Raw genomic sequence first — 18,288 nt, 5'->3', positions numbered from 1 at the left:
CTATGGGGAGGTGATCTAGGGAGAGCCTGGGATGGGGTGAAGGGTGCAGAGGAAGGAGCACTGGACTGAGAGTCAGGCTGAGTTCTCATTTTGACTTCTCACTAACTACACAGCATGGACAACTCCTTCAGCATCTCTTTCTCACCTGACTACTGATTAAATAAGATGATGTATGCAATAGTAACATTCCAGAGCAGTGTATTGTTATTAATAATGTTAAGGCCTGTTGCACGAGTAGCATTTAAATGACCAATGGAAATGTTATGTGTGGAGACTTCGAGTATTTCCTGCTTGCTCATGGCTGTAGACAGCTAAGCCCAACCTTTCTGGAGTCCTACAAATTGTCTTATATTCTCAGCATTTTGAGGTCTTTTCCTTGGAAATTCCTTGATATATTTTTCCAAGGAAAAGACCTCAAAATGCTGAGAATATAAAACAGGAGGAAGCATTCAATCTCTTCACTGGATGAAGTGTATGTATTAGCACATGTATATGTGTGTTGGAGGGGGGTCTTCCGAATGTGACAGAGACAACCAGCAGTGTTTCCCAAAGCACAACAAAACAGTTTATTTAAAAACAATGCATTCAGCACTGTGTTTGGTACACAAGGCAATGAGGCAGGCACATTCACACTTCACAAGTACATTTGGGGAGCTGTCGAAGCGAACCATTGCATATTCTTCACAAACTACAGTCACAATATACACGCAATTGTCTCTATCCTTGTTCACCAAGAAGGCAGAAGATATTTACAAGTTCCTCAGTCTAGCAGTGCTGGCTTCTCTTGGGTCTCTGTGGCCCCCACAGTCTGGCGGTTTGTTTCCTAGGGCAGGCAAGGCTGCCTGTCACAAGAGAGGTCAGTCTGATTCGTAAGGCCCTTGGCTTCTTCCAAAGAGAAAGAGGACTTCTGATAGAGTTAGGAAAGAGGGAAGCCTTCAATATCAGTATCTCAGCATAAAATGGCATTTTCCGAAACAAATGCATTAAGTGTGTGAGTGAGGGGGTGAGGGGCAGGGAATCATGGTATTAACAATATAAGAAGTGTTTATTTTCCCTGACACGTACTTCTTGCTCATTTATTTAATAACTTACATTCTCTGTTCTTCTACTTTTTAACCTTTTGGCTTCATCATTACTTTTAAAGAGCTTTGGTCCTCATTCTGTACTGATATACTATTCTTTAAAATGATGCTAAAATGAAATGGTGAAACCAAAGTGAGAGAAGATATCACAAGCATTCTTTTGTCTTGACTTCTAATTTATGCTTCCACAATGGATTGTCAATGTCCATCTAACTAACAGAAGCAGCAGTGTGGTGTAGCAGAATCAGTGGTTGGGAGACCCAGACTCTGATTCCAGTTAGCTGGCTTTGCAGAGAAGCCACTCCAACTTTCTGAACCTCACTTGTGTCATCTCCATACGAAGGACGTTGATCTGGAATCCTGACCTGAGATAACATCTGCATCTGTAAAGTTTGGCTATGGACTTAGGTAGTGTCCCATGTGAGTAAATGATAGAGTATTGTGATGTTTCAATACATTTGTGTGTGTTCTGGGAGAATTTCAGTGCTAACTAATGATGCCTGGTAACTGGATCTCACCCTGTCAGCAAACTCCCAGGGTGTAAGAGATCTTGTGCTTGTCTGCACAGTATGAGTTCAGATCTGGATCTTGAAATATGGCGAAAGAGCATTTCTAATATGGGGTACAGTTATTCTCAGTCTTACAAAATGGTCTAGATTCCATATTTCAGAGGGAAACTGTCTCCTCTTTCTTCAAGTACTTCAATGACTTTATTCTACTTACACACATTGACCAAACCTCTCTCCCACTGTCTGCCAGTTTTTCTTCCCTACCAATTTTCTTCCCTAAGGCTAAAAATATTATGGGAGTGGCTGGTTCCTCAGTAATGGTTTTGCTGTGAATTTGTTCATAAGAAAACAAGGTGTACCTGCCAAGTCCCTTGTGCTTGCAGCTGTGGACTTCTCTCTTTGGTGTCAGGAAAAAAGCCAAAGGGTGAAGGCATACTTGTGCTCAGGCTGCATGCAACTTCTTGGATATACAGACAAATATCTGAATATGTGGCTGATGCATTTAAAATAAAATATAACTTGCTCAATGTAGAGAAACAAGCTCATTTCAATGACCATTAGGAAGAAGGCAAACAGATATAACCTAGCATTTTACATATAGAATAGAAAATGTCCAACTTGCATTTTAAGCATTTACAGTTTAGAAATGCCTTATGGAACTCATAGGGTATTTTCTTACAGCAAGGAAAGGAGATTTGGTCCTTCATGATCTAATTTTGATTTACTACTTGCAGAATAACAACTTATGGCCACTCACTGTGTCCAAGGAATTAGGCAAAAAAATTTTCCCCAGCATTGCCTTCCAAAAGATTTAATTAAGCCCACCTAAATATTGCTTCTACCAGAAAAACTTCCAATTTGCAAACAAAGCTTGTTCTGTGGATTACCATGGTATCTGATTTCTAAACACTCAGTTGGAAGTATACTCACAACTAGCGGTGAGGAAGGACAGTTGCTCTATTGCTCAATGCCAGGGGACTGCAGTGGCCAAATGTGTGTTGGTAGATTTTTGTTTTTCATGGTCCAGTTATTAGCTTAGCTAACAGCAAAGCATCACATGACAACTTATCCTGAAAAGTTTGTCTAGTCAGCAATGAACTTGCCCAGAAATATTCCTATTTAGTGGTATTTCTTGACCACTGGAAACTTTTCTGAGGGTAAATCAACTCCAGCTGAGTACAACTTAAACTCTAGGCATGATGTTTACTGGGTGTTCCCTGGTGGAGTAGAGACTTTGGAACCTTTCCAAAGCCTTTCCAAAGGCTTTCCAGAGATACAGAGCCAAGTGAGCTTATGGGGTGCCTTGTTATTCCCCTGCTCATTTGCAGAAACTATTTTGTGAATGCCTGTAATTGTGTGTGTGTGTGTGTGTGTGTGTGTGTGTGTGTGTGTCAGAAGGATGAGGGGGGCAACAAGTGATGAACTATTGGCATATATATATGTATATTTTAAAGATCAGCCAAACATGGTTTTAACTGGTAGTTAAAGAATGTTTTTCTGGAGGGTCACCCTTAGAAATCAGAAAAGCCATGGATGGTAATTTCCTAAGGTACTGAGGAGTCTGTTGAGAAGTTCCTAAGAGTCACGTGGAATATTTGAAAACCTTAGGACCCAATAATATGATCTTTTACTAAAAATAAGTAAAACTAACCAATATGGAAATGCTCCCCTTGGTGGAGGGGATATTTAAAAGCCCCTCCAAAGCTGCTGCTAGCTTTTCCTATTTGGTATTCACTGACTTAAAAATTGTTCAGGCAGTGCCGTGCTGGAGCTGACTCATGCTGTATTGGAGCCAACTTATACTGGCTCTTGAAAACATTTTGTTGTGTTTTCAGCTGGTTGACATTAAGTTAGTAGCTTGAAATTGGCTGAGATGAGAGTATTTACACCATGGAAATTGGTAGGTGCTAAAAATCTGGGTTCCACTGCTTTCCAGAGTCAGTTGTTAAACATTTGGCGGCACACCAAAGAGCTAAGACTGTCTAAGAATCACACAGAAGAATTGAAGGAATCCTTTGGTATCACTGTTGTCTAAAGCCTTTCTGCATGCACAGCTATAGAAAGAAGTCTGGCCAAAGCTTCATTAGGATGGTGGCACATTATCCAACAGAGGCGGGTACAAGGCCACTAGTAGTAACTGACCACCCCTCTTATACTGGGTTAGTCTTAGAACTGGAGTCTCTTGAATTTCCTTTATTGATTGGTTTCATTTTAGCCTGAATACATTTGCGTTTTGGATATCACCTGAGGCTGATAAATCAGACCCCTTAGAGAAATATTTTAGGCTCTAGGAATTACTTCCAAATGGAATCTGCATGAACTATTTAAGTTCCTTGCTTCTCAATCTCACCAGTCCTAAAGATGAGTGACCTGAGATCTATCTCTTAGTTTGAAATGTAAAGAGGGAAATATGAAGAGCTGGACTTGAGATAAAGCGTATATTAAAGCTATGCTCTCCACCTTGTCTTCGGCTTTGCATCCCTTTCTGATCAGTTACTATTTGCTTATAAATTAGCGGCTGGTCAATTCAGCGGAAACAGGTGAATTATTGAATCACTAAGACTGTGTCTATATTGCCATCTACCATGATAACTTCAAGGAACATGTGAAACCAATGGCACGAGGAGGGATAAACATTTAGCTACTTTGTTCAAAGTGGTATAGATAACTCCCTACGTATATATTATTTGTTTCCAAATGCTGGCCACATGAATCACCTGGGAATCTTTTTAAGTTGGACTTATCCCAGGACATTATGAATCAAAGGTCTGGAGTGGGGAGCAAGAGTTGTACTTTGAAGAGTTGCTTATTTCATACAGCTGTGTTTGCTGGGGATCAGCTACATAATCCAAGTCCTAACCACAGAACCCCATGGTTACCTTAAACTGAAGTCAGTTAATCTGCAGCAGCTCTTCACTGTGATGCCACTGTCATCAACAACAAGAGAACAGGCTTCATTGAGGAACATCTATTCAAACACATATGTCTTCAATCATAAGTCATCACAATAAAAATAAATTTTCAGAAATACTGCATAATACAACAATACGTAATACAATAATGACTTCTAAAATGTTTCCTATTTCAAATGTTGTATCTATGTGGCAAAGCAATTGGAGCATGAGAGAGGCATAATGAATCATTTTGGTGCTTGGTACCAACTGATCTGTTGCCTTGATTAATTGGGCCACAGAGTCCAGACAGGTCAATCAGCTGGCCAAGGTGCCCTCAATCCCCAGCACCCAGAGTGGTCCATCTGGGCTCTCCAGCCACAAACACACAGCCCCTCTGTAAGCAAAAGAACAGTTCTACACATTCAGGGAGAAGTAGAGGCTTAAACAGAAACTTTTGCCTAGTGCATTCAAACAATTATGGGAAAAAAGGTTTTAAGAATCCAGAATTATACAGAAAATTGCTCAGTTTGTCATTTTGCACATGAAGACACACAAAATTATTTGTATATATTATTAGCATATTGAACCAAACACAATATTTCAAAGTATGCTGTTGAGATTACCTATAAAATAGAAGGCATTTCTTAACTCAAGTGACCCCTGATGAAAGTTATATATATGGAGAAGTACACAACCATTTTCAGCCTTCAACTTCTAAACTATGCATACATGTTACTAAAACAAGGCTTTATTAAGATGAATAGCTTATTGGGTAAGATTCCAGCCATCAAGCATGAACCACCAGTAACTAAATTGTTAATTACCAAATCATGATTTACCAAGAGAGTTTTCTTTCATCTCAGGGAGAAGGAAGGTGATAATCGGTGGACAGTTGCATACCCACACAAGCATTTCCCTTATTATTCTGTGTTGGGAAGTAATTTTTGGGAGGGGAGAACCTTTTCTCCTCTTTTATAGCCTTTCTAACTTACATGCCCTGCAGATCCCTGACTAAAATCCCTGTGAGCCCAGCTTCACTTAATTCTAATAAGGCCAAGAAGCTCTAGATGAGGAATCATAATTTCTCCACTAATGGACTGTGTCATCTTGGGCAAATCACCTAGCCTCTCTCTTTCTCCATTTTCTCATTTGCAAAGTCAACAATCAAAACTGAAGAAGCCATAGGCCTCTTCATTTCCAGTGTCCTAGCATTCTAGAATGTTTTCCCTGCTTCCTTTGACTTCAGGTCAACACCGCTTTGTCGTCTGAGAGTGTCTAATCATTAGTGGCTTGACTCAAATCAGAAGACATGTTCTCTCATTCTTTGGCTTCCCCACCAAATTAGGTTTGTCTTGGCACTCACATTCATGGATAAGTAGTGGCTTGGGCATAAGGAGGCTGGAGGCAGGGGCAGCAGTTCTTCCTTTGCACACCCTTGCTGGTAGCCCCATGACCAGGTACCTGACATCAATGTCACAGACAGATGGCACAACAGTCATAGTCAGCACTGCCAGGCACACAATGCTACTAAACATACAGCAGTTTTACAATAGTCACAGACACTTACGACACAGACACAAGGTGGAGAAATGATAGACATTTTAATAATCAAATATGGGAGAGATTGTTGGGGCATGGGAGGAATTCTTGAAACCACCATTTAACCCTGTCTCCCTTGGATCTGTGTCTGCATATGACACTCAGAATAAACAATGAAAACCGAGGGTCTAGCATCAAGCAGGTTGCCAAATGTTTGTGATTATTTCCCTTTTCTGCAACTTAATTGGTTATGTGTTGGTGTTAGGGGTAGAGAGCCTTGGGGGCTTTATGGTAGAATGTATTCCAATAGTTGGAGATGGACTCTGCTATGAATGTCCTGAAAAAGGGAAAGGCTCTGACAAAAGGATATAATTAGTCTAGAACCAACAAATCAAGGTCAGTGCAAAAGCCAGGGCATGTATCTGAAGCTGACTGAGGAGGAAAGAGCCAATGGTCCTGAGCTGATTACTGCTCAGTTCACTGCACTTGACTACATAAGCCTGGGTGCTGCAGGACAGCCAGCTGCCTTTCTAATCAGGACACTTGGGGCACACAAACTTTTTTGGTCATAAAAGTGGTTGTATAGATTTGAAACAGTCTTTAAAAAACAAACAGATTTTGCATGATCAGCTAGAAACTGCTATTCTTCAAAAGAGAAGGGTGATCTATTGGGATCATCTCTGGGAAGTCCCCCTTAAAAGCAGAGATGAGCCTGATCTCTAAAGCCCTCAAGTTCCGAAGAGAAGTCCATTTCCTCAGTATTTTGAGTTTTCATTAAAGTGATAGATGACATGGTGGTGGAGGATGGGAAGGTCCTCCTACTCTAAGGTTAAGATGGAGGCAAGAATGCAGTGAGATTTAAAAAATCTCTCTGAACTTCAAAAAAAAAATCCTTGGCATTATGATGAGATAAAATTTAAATAGTCTACTACAGAACAATAAACTGTTTTTAGAGATTCTGGTCTTTTCCTCTTTCAACCTGCTTTCATTTAAAGTGTCTATGCATTTATATTTAGTGAAAATGAATGGGCACGCTGGGATTAAAACTCCAGAGTCAGAATCTGGCCCATGTAATATTGGCATTAATATCACTTAGCTGTAACCAAATGAACTAAGAGCACAGGAACAGCCAACTAAACATTTCTGTCAGTTAGCAGTCTCTCAGTGATCCCAACAGAGTGCAATGTGAGGACAGTACAGTCCTCTTCCAAGGGACAGAGAATAGGAGCCGGGTGCAGTGGTTCATGCCTGTAATCCCAGCACTTTGGGAGGCTGAGGCGGGTGGATTGCTTGAGGTCAGGAGTTCAAGACAAGCCTGACCAACATGGTGAAACCCCATGTGTACTAAAAATACAAAAACTAGCCAGGCGTGGTGGCAGGCACCTGTAATCCCAGCTACATGGGAGGCTGAAGCAGGAGAATCACTGGAACCCGGGAGGCAGATGTTGCAGTGAGCTGAGGTCGCGCCACTGCACCCCAGTCTGGGCAACAGAGTAAGACTTCATCCCAAACAAAACAAAAAACCCCAAAGGGACAGGGAACAAACATGGTGTGGTTGTGATACCAATTAAATTATACCACTGAATTAAAAATGTTTTGAATATCTCCTCTTATAATTATATGGTAATGTGTGTCACAGTTGGTAACACATTTGAACTTGGTGTTGATTTCGTTAGTTAATATCTGGATCTATGCAAGCTGCTCTAATTAGATTGCTTTCTGAAAAGAATAAGAAGGCAGTGTTAGGATCAGGTAGAATGTGAGCATAAGGGTGGTGTCTTTCTTTGCCATATTTAGTTTAATTTTAGGCATGATCATACCTTCCTAAAGAGGGGCAATGAGCTGATTACTGAGCTGCAGCACATTTTTAAAACGGTTATTTGTCGTATTGCGAGCAATCTAGATTTCAGGAAAAGAATGAGCTGCCCCACTCAAATTCGTAACAAATATCCTTGACTGGCATTTGGAAAGAAGAAAGAAACTCTTATTAAAATTTAACATCAACTTGGCCAGACTTTGGGCAGAATTGGAAGAACAAAGTGCTGCTCAGTAAAAAGCAAGGAATGGGAATGATTTGATTTCTACTCATAAGGCTGAAATAAAGAAAATGAGAATGGCCAGTGACTTCCTTCATGGCACATCTACATAATCTTGGATTCCAACTCTTGCCACTGCACAATGGCTTTTTCTTTTGAAATGCTTTATTTGTAGATGTATAGCTCTGACTTTGGTGGAAAGAGGAAATATCCAGTGCTACAATGTTCTCAAAGAGAATAAATGGTTCTGGATTGGTGGGTGTGCACAGAATGATATGGAAAATGATTGTACCTCAGCACTATTCACATGGGTGCCTGGCCTGGCCAAGCTCCTCCTCCACTTTATCTCAGCTGGAATGGGTAACATGGTTACCACACTTTAGGGTACACAGGATTCCATAACAACTTCTAAGTATTCTTCTTCCTTTTCCTTTATGTGTCCCAGAGTCTTAAGCTGATTCATTGCCTCTATATTCTGAGACAAGACCCAGCCCATTGCATGGGTTGGGATCATGGGAGGCACTAAATTTAGGCTGGAATGGCCTTGAGATGTGGCCACAGTGCTATCATTTGCCATAATAATGCCTAAGTGGAGCGATGCAATGCCACCCATGACCTAGCCTTTCTTTGTGATCATGAAAGATGCACTGCCCTGTATCCCACTCACCACAGAGGGACCATACTGCTGTAGAATGACTGAATGGACTAGTGAGGACTGCATCAGAGGCATTTTTAAAAAAAGGAATCACAAGGGGGTCCATCATGATTTGCTCATTTTGTCATGAAACATCAAAGTTACCCAGAACCTTAAACACATCAAATACAAATGCAACACATACAAGCAAAGCGAATTCAATAGGATTCCTAGCAAATTATTAAATTCCATGGTGGTAGGGCAGGGAGTGGTTGGGGAGACAGAGAGAGAGAGAGAGAGAGAGAGAGAGAGAGAGAGAGAGAGATAGAGGGGATGATGATGGTGATAGAGACAGGGAGATAGATAGAAGATGAGATATGCAAACCAGTTTTTTACATTTCCATTTTTCACAGTCTGATCCCATCAGGAAAACAGATACTGCCCCAGTTGGCCAGAGGCCTCTGATTATGAGGACTGTATCTGAGCAGAGCTGCAGAAACTATAGCTCTGATCCTCATAAAAATGAGAGGCAGTTTATTATTAAAATCTAAACATGAAAATACTTCAAACCATTTCATTAGCAGCATAGTTCCAAATGCAACATTCTCTTTATCAATCAAGTCTAAACCATGTGGCTTCAATGCATGTCCTGCTAAATCTGCTAAAACTCTTAAAAGAGCAGTGCAAAAGAGAAAAGACATCTTTCCCTTTAAATGGCAGACAATCCTTATAAAACATTCTCTAGGGTTCTATTCTGAAGACTATTCAATTTGATTTGGGGCACTTTTTAAACAGCCATTTGGCACTTTCCGTTCGGAGTTCTTAGGCACAGTGTGACAGAGTCAGCTTGGTGAGCCCTTCCCCATGCATTCGGTACAGCAGCTGAAACTCAGCAGGCAGCTGGTGGGACTCCTGCCACTTGGTGGTAAATTTGGTTCCTTTTTTGTCATAGTAATGGTATGGAAGATCTTCCCTTGTGTTGGGGTCAAATCCAAAAGGCCAAAATCCATATAAGTGGATCTCTTCACATATTGCTGATGCAAGGGTGTACATAAGAATACCTGTGCTCAGTCGTTTAGGTGACAAATGTTTGTTTTTCCAGTACCTGCGGAACAATAAGTACATGTGGATTCAGAGGTCAGCGTTGAAGGTTTCAATCAGCAAGGTCAATCTGACTGGGTTGGGTAGTGGATTTGTCAGTGTAACTTTTAAATAGTACTTGCTTTGAAATTATCTTTTAGGTGACCGAAAAAAAAAAAAACCCTCTGGGCACAACTGGCTACATAATTTGTGAGATCCAGTAAAAAGTAAAAATGTGGATTCTTGGTTCAAAAAGTATAGTGCAAGAGCAAAGTACTAAACCAAGTGTCGGGCCCTTCTGAGCATGGGATTTCCTGGGATCACACTTTTTACACACCTTTGAAGCTGGACCTTGGAGCTGCCCCTGCCCCTGGGATTCTCTAAAGAGTAGTGTGGCTCTGACTCAGCGGTGACACAACAGAAGGCAACCAAAAAGAATAACTGTGCCTTTCTTACATAAAGGGCTCTTGGATAGGGTGAAGGAGGTTGTTTAATCTAAGGGGAACTCCTCTGTCCCTTCCTTTCTCAAACCTAGAACTAAATCCTTCACTGAGGGTTTAGAAAGACTGTGGAGCTTTACTTTTCTTCACTGTCTTGTAAAAGATTGTATTCCTTGCTTCTTTGTCTTCTAACTAGGGGTCCCCAAGCCCATCTTCAGCATGTCACAATCTGGCATGTTAAATTTTTTAAATTCAGAAAGTGTGTAAGAAGTATTAAATGTAAATAATAAATTATAGTTGTTATTCCTTCCATATTTAAATAATGTTAATACTCTGAAGCCTTCCTGCTGATACTGCCAAGTATGTGAGGCTTCTATGTGTCGTGTGTATTTATCACTGAGATGCAGGCAGAATTAAACTATTCATGAGTCCAGTTTCTATGGACCGTATTTCCTTCCAGTTTTCACTGACCCCATGTATTTTGATGAAGCCTGAGTAGCTATGAAACATGATTAACTCCACTTTTGTGGCAGGCAATCACACAGGCTAGTTTCTGAAAGTTTCTAAGTTCCTTCTTCACCACTTGAAGGTTTCAAAGGTGAACCTTTCTCCTTCCAGATAAAATTTAAAAGTTCAGTCTTGGTTTTAATATTCCTGCCTAAGGAGTTAGACTGGCCCTAACAATGCTTTTGGCTATCTCCTACCAACCTGTCCCATGGGTAAATAACAACTTCTGCTCCTTGTACCTCAGATGACTCATCTTTAAACTTAGGAGCTGGGCTACATTACTACTTTAAAAGGTGACCATATACCCCCGGGAACTGGAACAATCCCAGTTTGTCAGTTATCTGTGTTGTAATTATTAATAGCATCCTCTTTCTCTTAAAGAAAAAGTTCCAGTTTGGACTGTAAATTATGGCATCACTCTACAGTTGAGACACACACCAGTTTATTAGACTATAATTCCTCCTCCTATGAGAGGTTAATGAAGCAGATCTTACATATGGTGAACTTTAGGAGACTACAGGATGGGAACAATCTATTGTGGAACAAAGATCTTCAGAATTCCCTGTTTACCAGATCTCCCAGAATCCACCCCAACTTGTAATAAAATCTGGGGCTATGTTAGGACACTGAAGCCCCTTACATAGGGGAAACTGAAGTTGAATTAATTTTCTCCAGATAAGTTAAAGGAAAAACATTCTACAAATAATCTTGTTTTATAAAATGCCCTGGACTAGTGCTTCTCACTTCTGATGGCATATTGGAATCATCAGGGGAGTTGTTAAAAATAACCAAGTGCCTGGTCTCCACCTCCTTACCCACCAGATAAATTACATTAGGATTTCCTGAGGCAGAGCCCAGACAATAGTATTTTTAATGCTCTCAAGTGATTCTAACGTACAACCAGAGTTGAAAATCACAAGACTAGATGAAAATATTGCATCCCTGGCTGATTTGGCTATCAAATTCCAAGAGACAACAACATGTTCATAAAATACTTTTTTCCATGTTTTTGCACTCAAGTATCAGATTATAAAGGTAGATTGTGCAATTTATGATTTACCTAGGCGGTTTGCTAATCTTGGACATCTACAAAACACATAAATTTAAGTCAACTGCATCGTTTCTAAAAAAAAGCCACTTGATTTGTCTCTAGCCATTGCCATTCTTGGAATATAGCTCTCTGTTTAAAGAAAATGCTTGATTTGTGGTGATTTTCATGACTGCTCCGTAGCCTTACTACCAAAGGAGAGGACAAAGAAGAGAGACAAGAGACTCATGAAGCACCAGTGCTTCCATTTGACACTTGGTTACCAGCTGTGGGTAGATGGAACTTCTTAGCTAGCATGATTCATTCATTCACTCATTACAAAGGATCTGAGTTTCTTCTGACTACTAACTAACCATAACAACTGAAGAATTGGATGGCTCCCACCCTGAAGAGATTACAACATTGATTTGCCATCTGGTAGGGTATGAGTAAAATGCAATAAAATATACACACCTGTTGACATGTTGCATTATATTTCCCGGCCAAGCCAATTGGACTTTTAACTGACCTCTGTGTTCAACAAAAAAGTCAACTAATGTCCTGGTCACAGTTGCTGAAGTGTGGAAGAAAAATGCAGGGATCCAAAGAATGGCCCCATCAAGCTTTTTTAAACTGAGGAAAAAGTTGTTACGATCCTGAATAGTCAAGAGATTGTTGTAATATTTTTCCAGGATGCTGGGGTTGAAGGTGGTAAGGTTGGTTTTTCTTCCAACATCTCTTTGGAAAGCCTCCGTAGGGGCGAAATTGCAACGGAAAACAAAATCTGATTTATCTATTTCTTGTCCACACTGGCTCCCTGTCAGGATCCCACTATTTCCAACCACAGCACAAATATTATAATGCTTGTTCATAATGGGTGACACATCTGGAAGCAGTGACCGGAAGTTATTGCTAATAGAGAAAACATATTTATGGCTGGAATAATCATAGTGCATCAGTTGTCCAATCCGAACACTATTCTTGGTCAAAGAAAAATTTTTTATTACATCGACATGCTGAAGAATTTCTTGCCTAAAATAAAGAGAAATTCATTAAAAGCATTCCATTCAGAAGAATTGATTTTCCATCTTATGTCTTATGCTTCCATTGCATTCAGAGGGAATCTTAGACTCATTGAATCTAAAAAAGATTATACATACATAATTGTGATCCTTGAAGGGAGGACTACTTCAGAATGTATACATATTCTAATCTTTCAGCCAATTTCTGGGTGTATTCTTTGAGGCTTATAAATGCAACTTTCAGTTTTAGCTGCCATACCTTAGTTTTCTACTCTATGTGAAGAGTGTATCTTATTTAATCAGCAGGGAGGCATAGACCAAATTGCATCAGAAAATACAGAGAGACAATTTACACAGGCCTGAAAGAGCTCACATTAATGCACAAACATTAGTAACATAGAGTTTGTAACTAGGGTCTACTTGTTTGTTACTGGGCTGCAGTGCTCAAAGAATATCAAATATCACTGGTATCCAAATAAAAGCCAAACAGACATGAGTCAGTATAGCACTATCTATTATTAAAATAAGAAGATGGTAATAGCAGTGGGTATACCTGAATATTTAATAGAAATGAGATGATAATCTCACTAAGGTCCTTTGAATAATGAAACAGGGATTGTTTTCTACTTGATTATATAGAAACACAATTTAGTTGAAGAAATTTAATCCTTAGAAGACAAGGCTATTATAAATCCTACAAATATGTCCATATTCTAACAATTAAGTACATAAACAAGGCAAGACTGATACTTAGAACTAATTTCAGGTTGCTTTCATATTGAGCTTTAAATAAGTATCTCTTCTTAAAGTTTCAGCTATTTATAATATTCAAGAGAGATCAGTAACATGCTACTTTGCTGCTAGATTCTCCAATATTAAATAAACCCATTGAATTTCTTGAAACTTTTGCCTAAAATGTAGAAGGAATGAAATGAAATGCTTTGCATATCATCACATTGCCTGGAATTTTATTTTAAAAAATGACTTCATTCTTCAAAATATAGGCAACAGCAACTGAAATCTTTAAAACTCCCCAAGTTACCAGTACCATTTTTACAAGCTGTTAAAAAGGTAAGGCAGATTTTAAACACTACTTGTAAAAATTTAATTAAAGATTATCTAATTAATTTAAATGAGGGAAGTTTTGAGAAGGAAATATTCTTCTGATTGGTCATTTGGGTCACATGGCCTAGTTGGGAAGAATATATCTTATTACTTTAGAAGCATGTTTTAGGGAAAGCTAGAATGTGTTCTCCCATGAAAATTTTCTGGGTTGTCCATAAATTTAATATTGAATTAAAACCCTCCCAATTATTAAAAAAACCCCAGCACTTCTAGAGTTTTAGATTGATTGATTTTCATGAACTAATTTATAATTAAAGTGTTTTTAAAACGTTAATCATAATCATATGACTCTATGTTGACTTTTCAACTAAACAACATTTTCATGATACCTTGAATAGCCACTGCATTTGTTTTAATTCTGCCCATAGATTAAACTTTTAAAAGTGAGAGAGCAATCACTAGAAATGCTATGACCAAAACACAACACCCTAAATAGAGTGGTTCGTAAAACAAGTATTCACACTTCTAATGAATACACTAGATGGCTCACATCCCATTTAGCAGTACAATCCCACCATGAAGGGAGGAGTAATGAGTTATTGTGGTTTGCTAAGAGTAGACCAGAATCAGTGAGTAGAATAAATATATTTGAACAAATCTCATCCTTCTTCCTTCCACCTAAAAAAACAAAAACAAAACCAATAACCAAAAATCATCTTACATGTATAAAGTGAAGCTGCTGCAACTGGTATGAATTAAGTTAGGTAGCTTTACAATAAGTTTAAAGCTGTAAAGACAATGTAAACAGGCAAAAGCAAAACAAAAACAAAACAAAACCAGTTAAATTCCTACATATATTTGGGCCAGCATTTTTACCAACAATTTGATGGAGACAGATTATGGCATTTTCCTTGTGTTTCAGTGAAACAATACCATTTTATTCTATTTTTCAAGTTTTTTCTTTTTCAGTGAGGGAATGAAAATGTGTTGGGTGGTCTTTTTGCAGCTAACCTTTTGTCTGTTTTTAACAAATAGATGGCTTTGGCAGTACTTGCCAGACTTGTTAGCTGTAAATCATGGTGCTCAATCAAGCCCAAGTTAAATACATTGGTTTTCTTTTCAAATTGGTCCTCCTGATGTGTCTTTTTAATGAGAGGGCACTACATACACAGGGGAGGGTTCCTGATCATTGCTTTGTGTAGTCAGGCCAAGAAAACAATGCAGATACACCTGGTGGTGAGGGTGGGAGGTATAGATGTTTGTTGTTTTAGATGTTTTTGTTTTGTTTTGAGCTCCAGAATTCTTAAAAGCACCTTTTAGGTCTTTTCCGCCTATCCTACCTTTGATGTAAAAACGCTGTCCGATTAAATGTCCACTTAGAAGGTTTCTCTTGGAGTTCCTGGGTGAGAGAATTCGTAATGGGCACAAATGACGGGTCTAGAAACTTCAGCGCAAATTGTGACCTGGAGAGGAGCATGAGCACAGACAAGCGTGCTGGCCTCAGCTCGGGGAAGCCAAGGTAGCCATTAAAGTCCAGCGGCCGGGGTGGGGGCGGCTGGCACGCGCGCGGGCTCCGTTCCGTCCCAGAATCCCTCTCATTTGGTCCACCCTCTGCTCCCAAACACGCCCGGGAGAAAGAAAGAAAACTAGGGAACCCCGTCTCCATTGTCCATCCCTCCGGGTGCCAGAGAGACCATAAAATGGCCGTCATGCGGAGAGCAGGGCGCACGCCGGGCGCAAGCGGCGCCGCGAGGACTAGGGAGTCAGCACCGCGGACAGCGGCCGCCCCGCCAGCCAGACCCGCGACGTCCCCGCAGCCTCAGAGAATTGATTTTGGTGGAAACGGGAGAGGAAACTCGAGGCCCAGGGCACTGCCGGGGGTGGCTCCTGCCTTAACCTCTTCCTTCCCGAGCCCACGTCCGATTTCACTTTCTATAACTTGGCTGTGGACCCTCAGGGGCCGCCGGCCAACTCCGCTCCTCCGCCGAGGCGGGGCTCCTCTAGGTTCCGCGCCTCGGTCCCGGCTTGGACCGACCACAGGTGGCACTTTGGAGTTGCCACCTGCCGGTCAGGAGGCCCCGCTGAGAGTTCCCGGGGTCACAGGTAGGGGCGGGGGCCCTCGCAGAGCTGCGTCAAGCTGCGCCTGGAGCCTTCCCAGACCGGCCCTGAGCCGGACCTGGCGAGGGTGGGCGGCCTTTCACAGGCTCGCTTCCCGCAGGGGGCGGGGGAATTGCAGCAATCCCGGAAAGGGGGGTGGGCGGTGGCAGCGGGGGAAAGGGTCGAGGGAGAACGCCCCATGGGCTTCCTGAGAATAAACCCGCGCAACGTTTGATAGCGGCGGGGGAGGAGAGGAGGAGGGCGCGAGGGGAGTCCGGCGCCTGCGCCATTAAACCGCCCGCACCTCCCCGGGCCCGGGCCCGGCCCGCGGAGTCTGCGGACAGGGCGCGGGGAGGGCGCTCCCCTCACGCCTGTCCACCTCGGCTCGCCGCCCCCTCCCGAACACACACACGGTCTTTCCCTCCAACCTCACGCTCCTGAAAGCATCCCCCAGCCCCCACTTCTGAAATGAGGGAAAGGATGCCGAGGAAGAATACGAGAAATGCAATCACATCGATTAGGACGACAGCTTCCAGGGGCTTTGGGTTAAAAAAATAATAAAAGGGAGGAGGAAGGAAGAAATAGAGGAGTGGAAGGGCCGCGCAGTTATCTGGCCCAAAGAGTCTCGGAGAAGCAAAAACACCCCTCCCCCAGGCCTCCCCTTCCCTAAACACCCTATCAACCAAATTTCCGAGGGCGCTCGCACAGAGGCCCGCACTCACCGGAATCCCGCGTGGAACATGTACATTCGGGGCGCCCCCGGGCTGGCGTACTTGGGAGTGGTGAAGATGTTCTCCTTTTTCAGGGACACGTAGCTGATAAGCGATAAAATCAGCAAGGCGACGCTGAGCATGACCAGCCCCAGCACACTGGCGACCCGGGCCATTTTGCAGTTTCTCATCCCGGGCTGGGTTGGGTTCAGGGAAACCGGGGAAATCGGTCCATTGAGCGGCCAGCAGCTTGCTGGAGTGTGTGTGTGTGTGTGTGTGTGTGTGTGCGCGCGCGCGCGCGCGCGGCGTGTGAGCGCGTGTGGCGGAGGAGGGGGACCCGGTCGGGGGGTTGGGGGAGAGCGGCAAGGGCGGGGGGGGGGGCAGGCAGGAGTCCTGGAGAGGAACGGGACCCCCCCAGGCAGGGGCGCGCGGGGCCGAGCTCAGAGCAGGAAGATGGAGGGGCTGCGCGGCGGCGTGGCGATGGAGCGCGCAGCGCCGTGCGTCCCCGGCCGCCGGCTCAGGCTCCCCCGCGCGTTTCCAGCAAGGCTGCCATCTCCGCCGCCGCCTGCAAGATAAATGTGATTGGAATAATGTTACAGTTCGATCTAAGCACAGGATTTAATTAATGAACTCTAATCTCCCAAATAACCGAGGGGAGGAGGGTGCTGGAGAGGGAGGGAGGAGGGGGTGAGGTGGAGGGAGGAGGACTGAGGCTGCTAGGCTGCAGCCCGCGCCTACGGCCTCTCCGGCTGAGGGTGCCGGCGAGGAAGTGGCTGTGGGGAGCCAGGCGCCCAAACTTAGTTTAATGGACCATTCATTACTTTATAATATCACGGAATAGGGAGACAAACAACCGGATTTGCTGTCTTGAAGGACAAACAACAGCTGGGTGCTTCTCAGAGAAGCAGAGATAACGGTTTTTGAAAGGCAGCTGTTTAAAAGCATCTCCCCTCATCAAGGCACGGCCCTGAGCCCCCCCCCCCACCTTCACCCTCCCGCCCTAAAGGAAGCTTCAAACAGCGACTGGGCCTGCCTGCCTTGGGCGCCCTTAAAACCTTGGAATTTGTGAGAATGACTCCCCTGTCCACCTTTTATGCCCATCACATACTTCACTTTTGCCTAAAGGGTGGATAGTGCCTAGTAAAGTTGCCAAGTGGCCTGTGAGTAGGAGGGCCTGCTTTCCTCTCTCCCTTTCCATCTCCCAGTGGATGGACAATGTGCTTGGCCTGAACTTGACCGGGCCTGGTGGAGTCAGGCCCTGCTTTAATTCTCCAAGGCCCATTTTTCAGACCCATCCTTGGGGCCAGGCCTGATGGGCTAGGTGGCTTGAGCCTCTCTGAACTTGAGGCCATTAAAAATACACAGAACCCTTTCATGAAGGAGCCCAAGAACCAACTGAGAGAGGCTACTTCTGAGGGTGGAAGGAAAACGTACTTCCTAACACTTTTCATTGCTTGACCTTCAATTTGTTTTAGCGTATTCACATGATTCTTGTTTTAATATCCATTAGAAATACAAATTAATCCATTTTTTCAGTCACACAATTGGGTGCTCAGGGGAAACTCACATGTTTCTTTAGCTCTGTCCTTTGCAATTATTATTATTGTTTGTTTAATGGCCTCTGCCACCCTAGCTTTACTCTTGGC

At 42.6% G+C, this 18,288-nt stretch overlaps 1 protein-coding gene and 1 long non-coding RNA gene across 2 annotated transcripts in view; one reads left to right on the top strand and one right to left on the bottom strand.

The window, feature by feature from the left end:
* LOC144579071 (uncharacterized) overlaps nt 1-18,288 on the top strand; it is a 120,396-nt gene that overhangs the window by 17,081 nt on the left and 85,027 nt on the right. The gene's annotated exons all lie outside the window — the stretch shown is intronic.
* Nucleotides 543-16,928, bottom strand: ST8SIA3 (ST8 alpha-N-acetyl-neuraminide alpha-2,8-sialyltransferase 3). Its single transcript, XM_008979876.5, has 4 exons — nt 16,655-16,928; nt 15,176-15,298; nt 12,223-12,780; nt 543-9,799 (listed from the first exon to the last, which is right to left on the bottom strand). The coding sequence occupies exons 1-4, from the start codon at nt 16,831-16,833 to the stop codon at nt 9,517-9,519; spliced, it is 1,143 nt and encodes a 380-aa protein (XP_008978124.1). The 5' UTR covers nt 16,834-16,928; the 3' UTR covers nt 543-9,516.

This window comes from Callithrix jacchus, chromosome 13, assembly GCF_049354715.1.
Source record: "Callithrix jacchus isolate 240 chromosome 13, calJac240_pri, whole genome shotgun sequence".
NCBI lineage: Eukaryota > Metazoa > Chordata > Mammalia > Primates > Cebidae > Callithrix > Callithrix jacchus.
This window is presented reverse-complemented; position numbering and strand designations above follow the sequence as displayed.

Excerpts from the sequence above, each read along its gene's own strand:
- ST8SIA3 (XM_008979876.5), bottom strand. The coding sequence starts at position 16,833 with ATGAGAAACTGCAAAATGGCCCGGGTCGCCAGTGTGCTGGGGCTGGTC. Across the intron at positions 12,781-15,175 it reads ACAGCGTTTTTACATCAAAG|GCAAGAAATTCTTCAGCATG; the intron begins GTAGGATAGGCG and ends TCTTTATTTTAG. Across the intron at positions 9,800-12,222 it reads ATAATGCAACATGTCAACAG|GTACTGGAAAAACAAACATT; the intron begins GTGTGTATATTT and ends ATTGTTCCGCAG.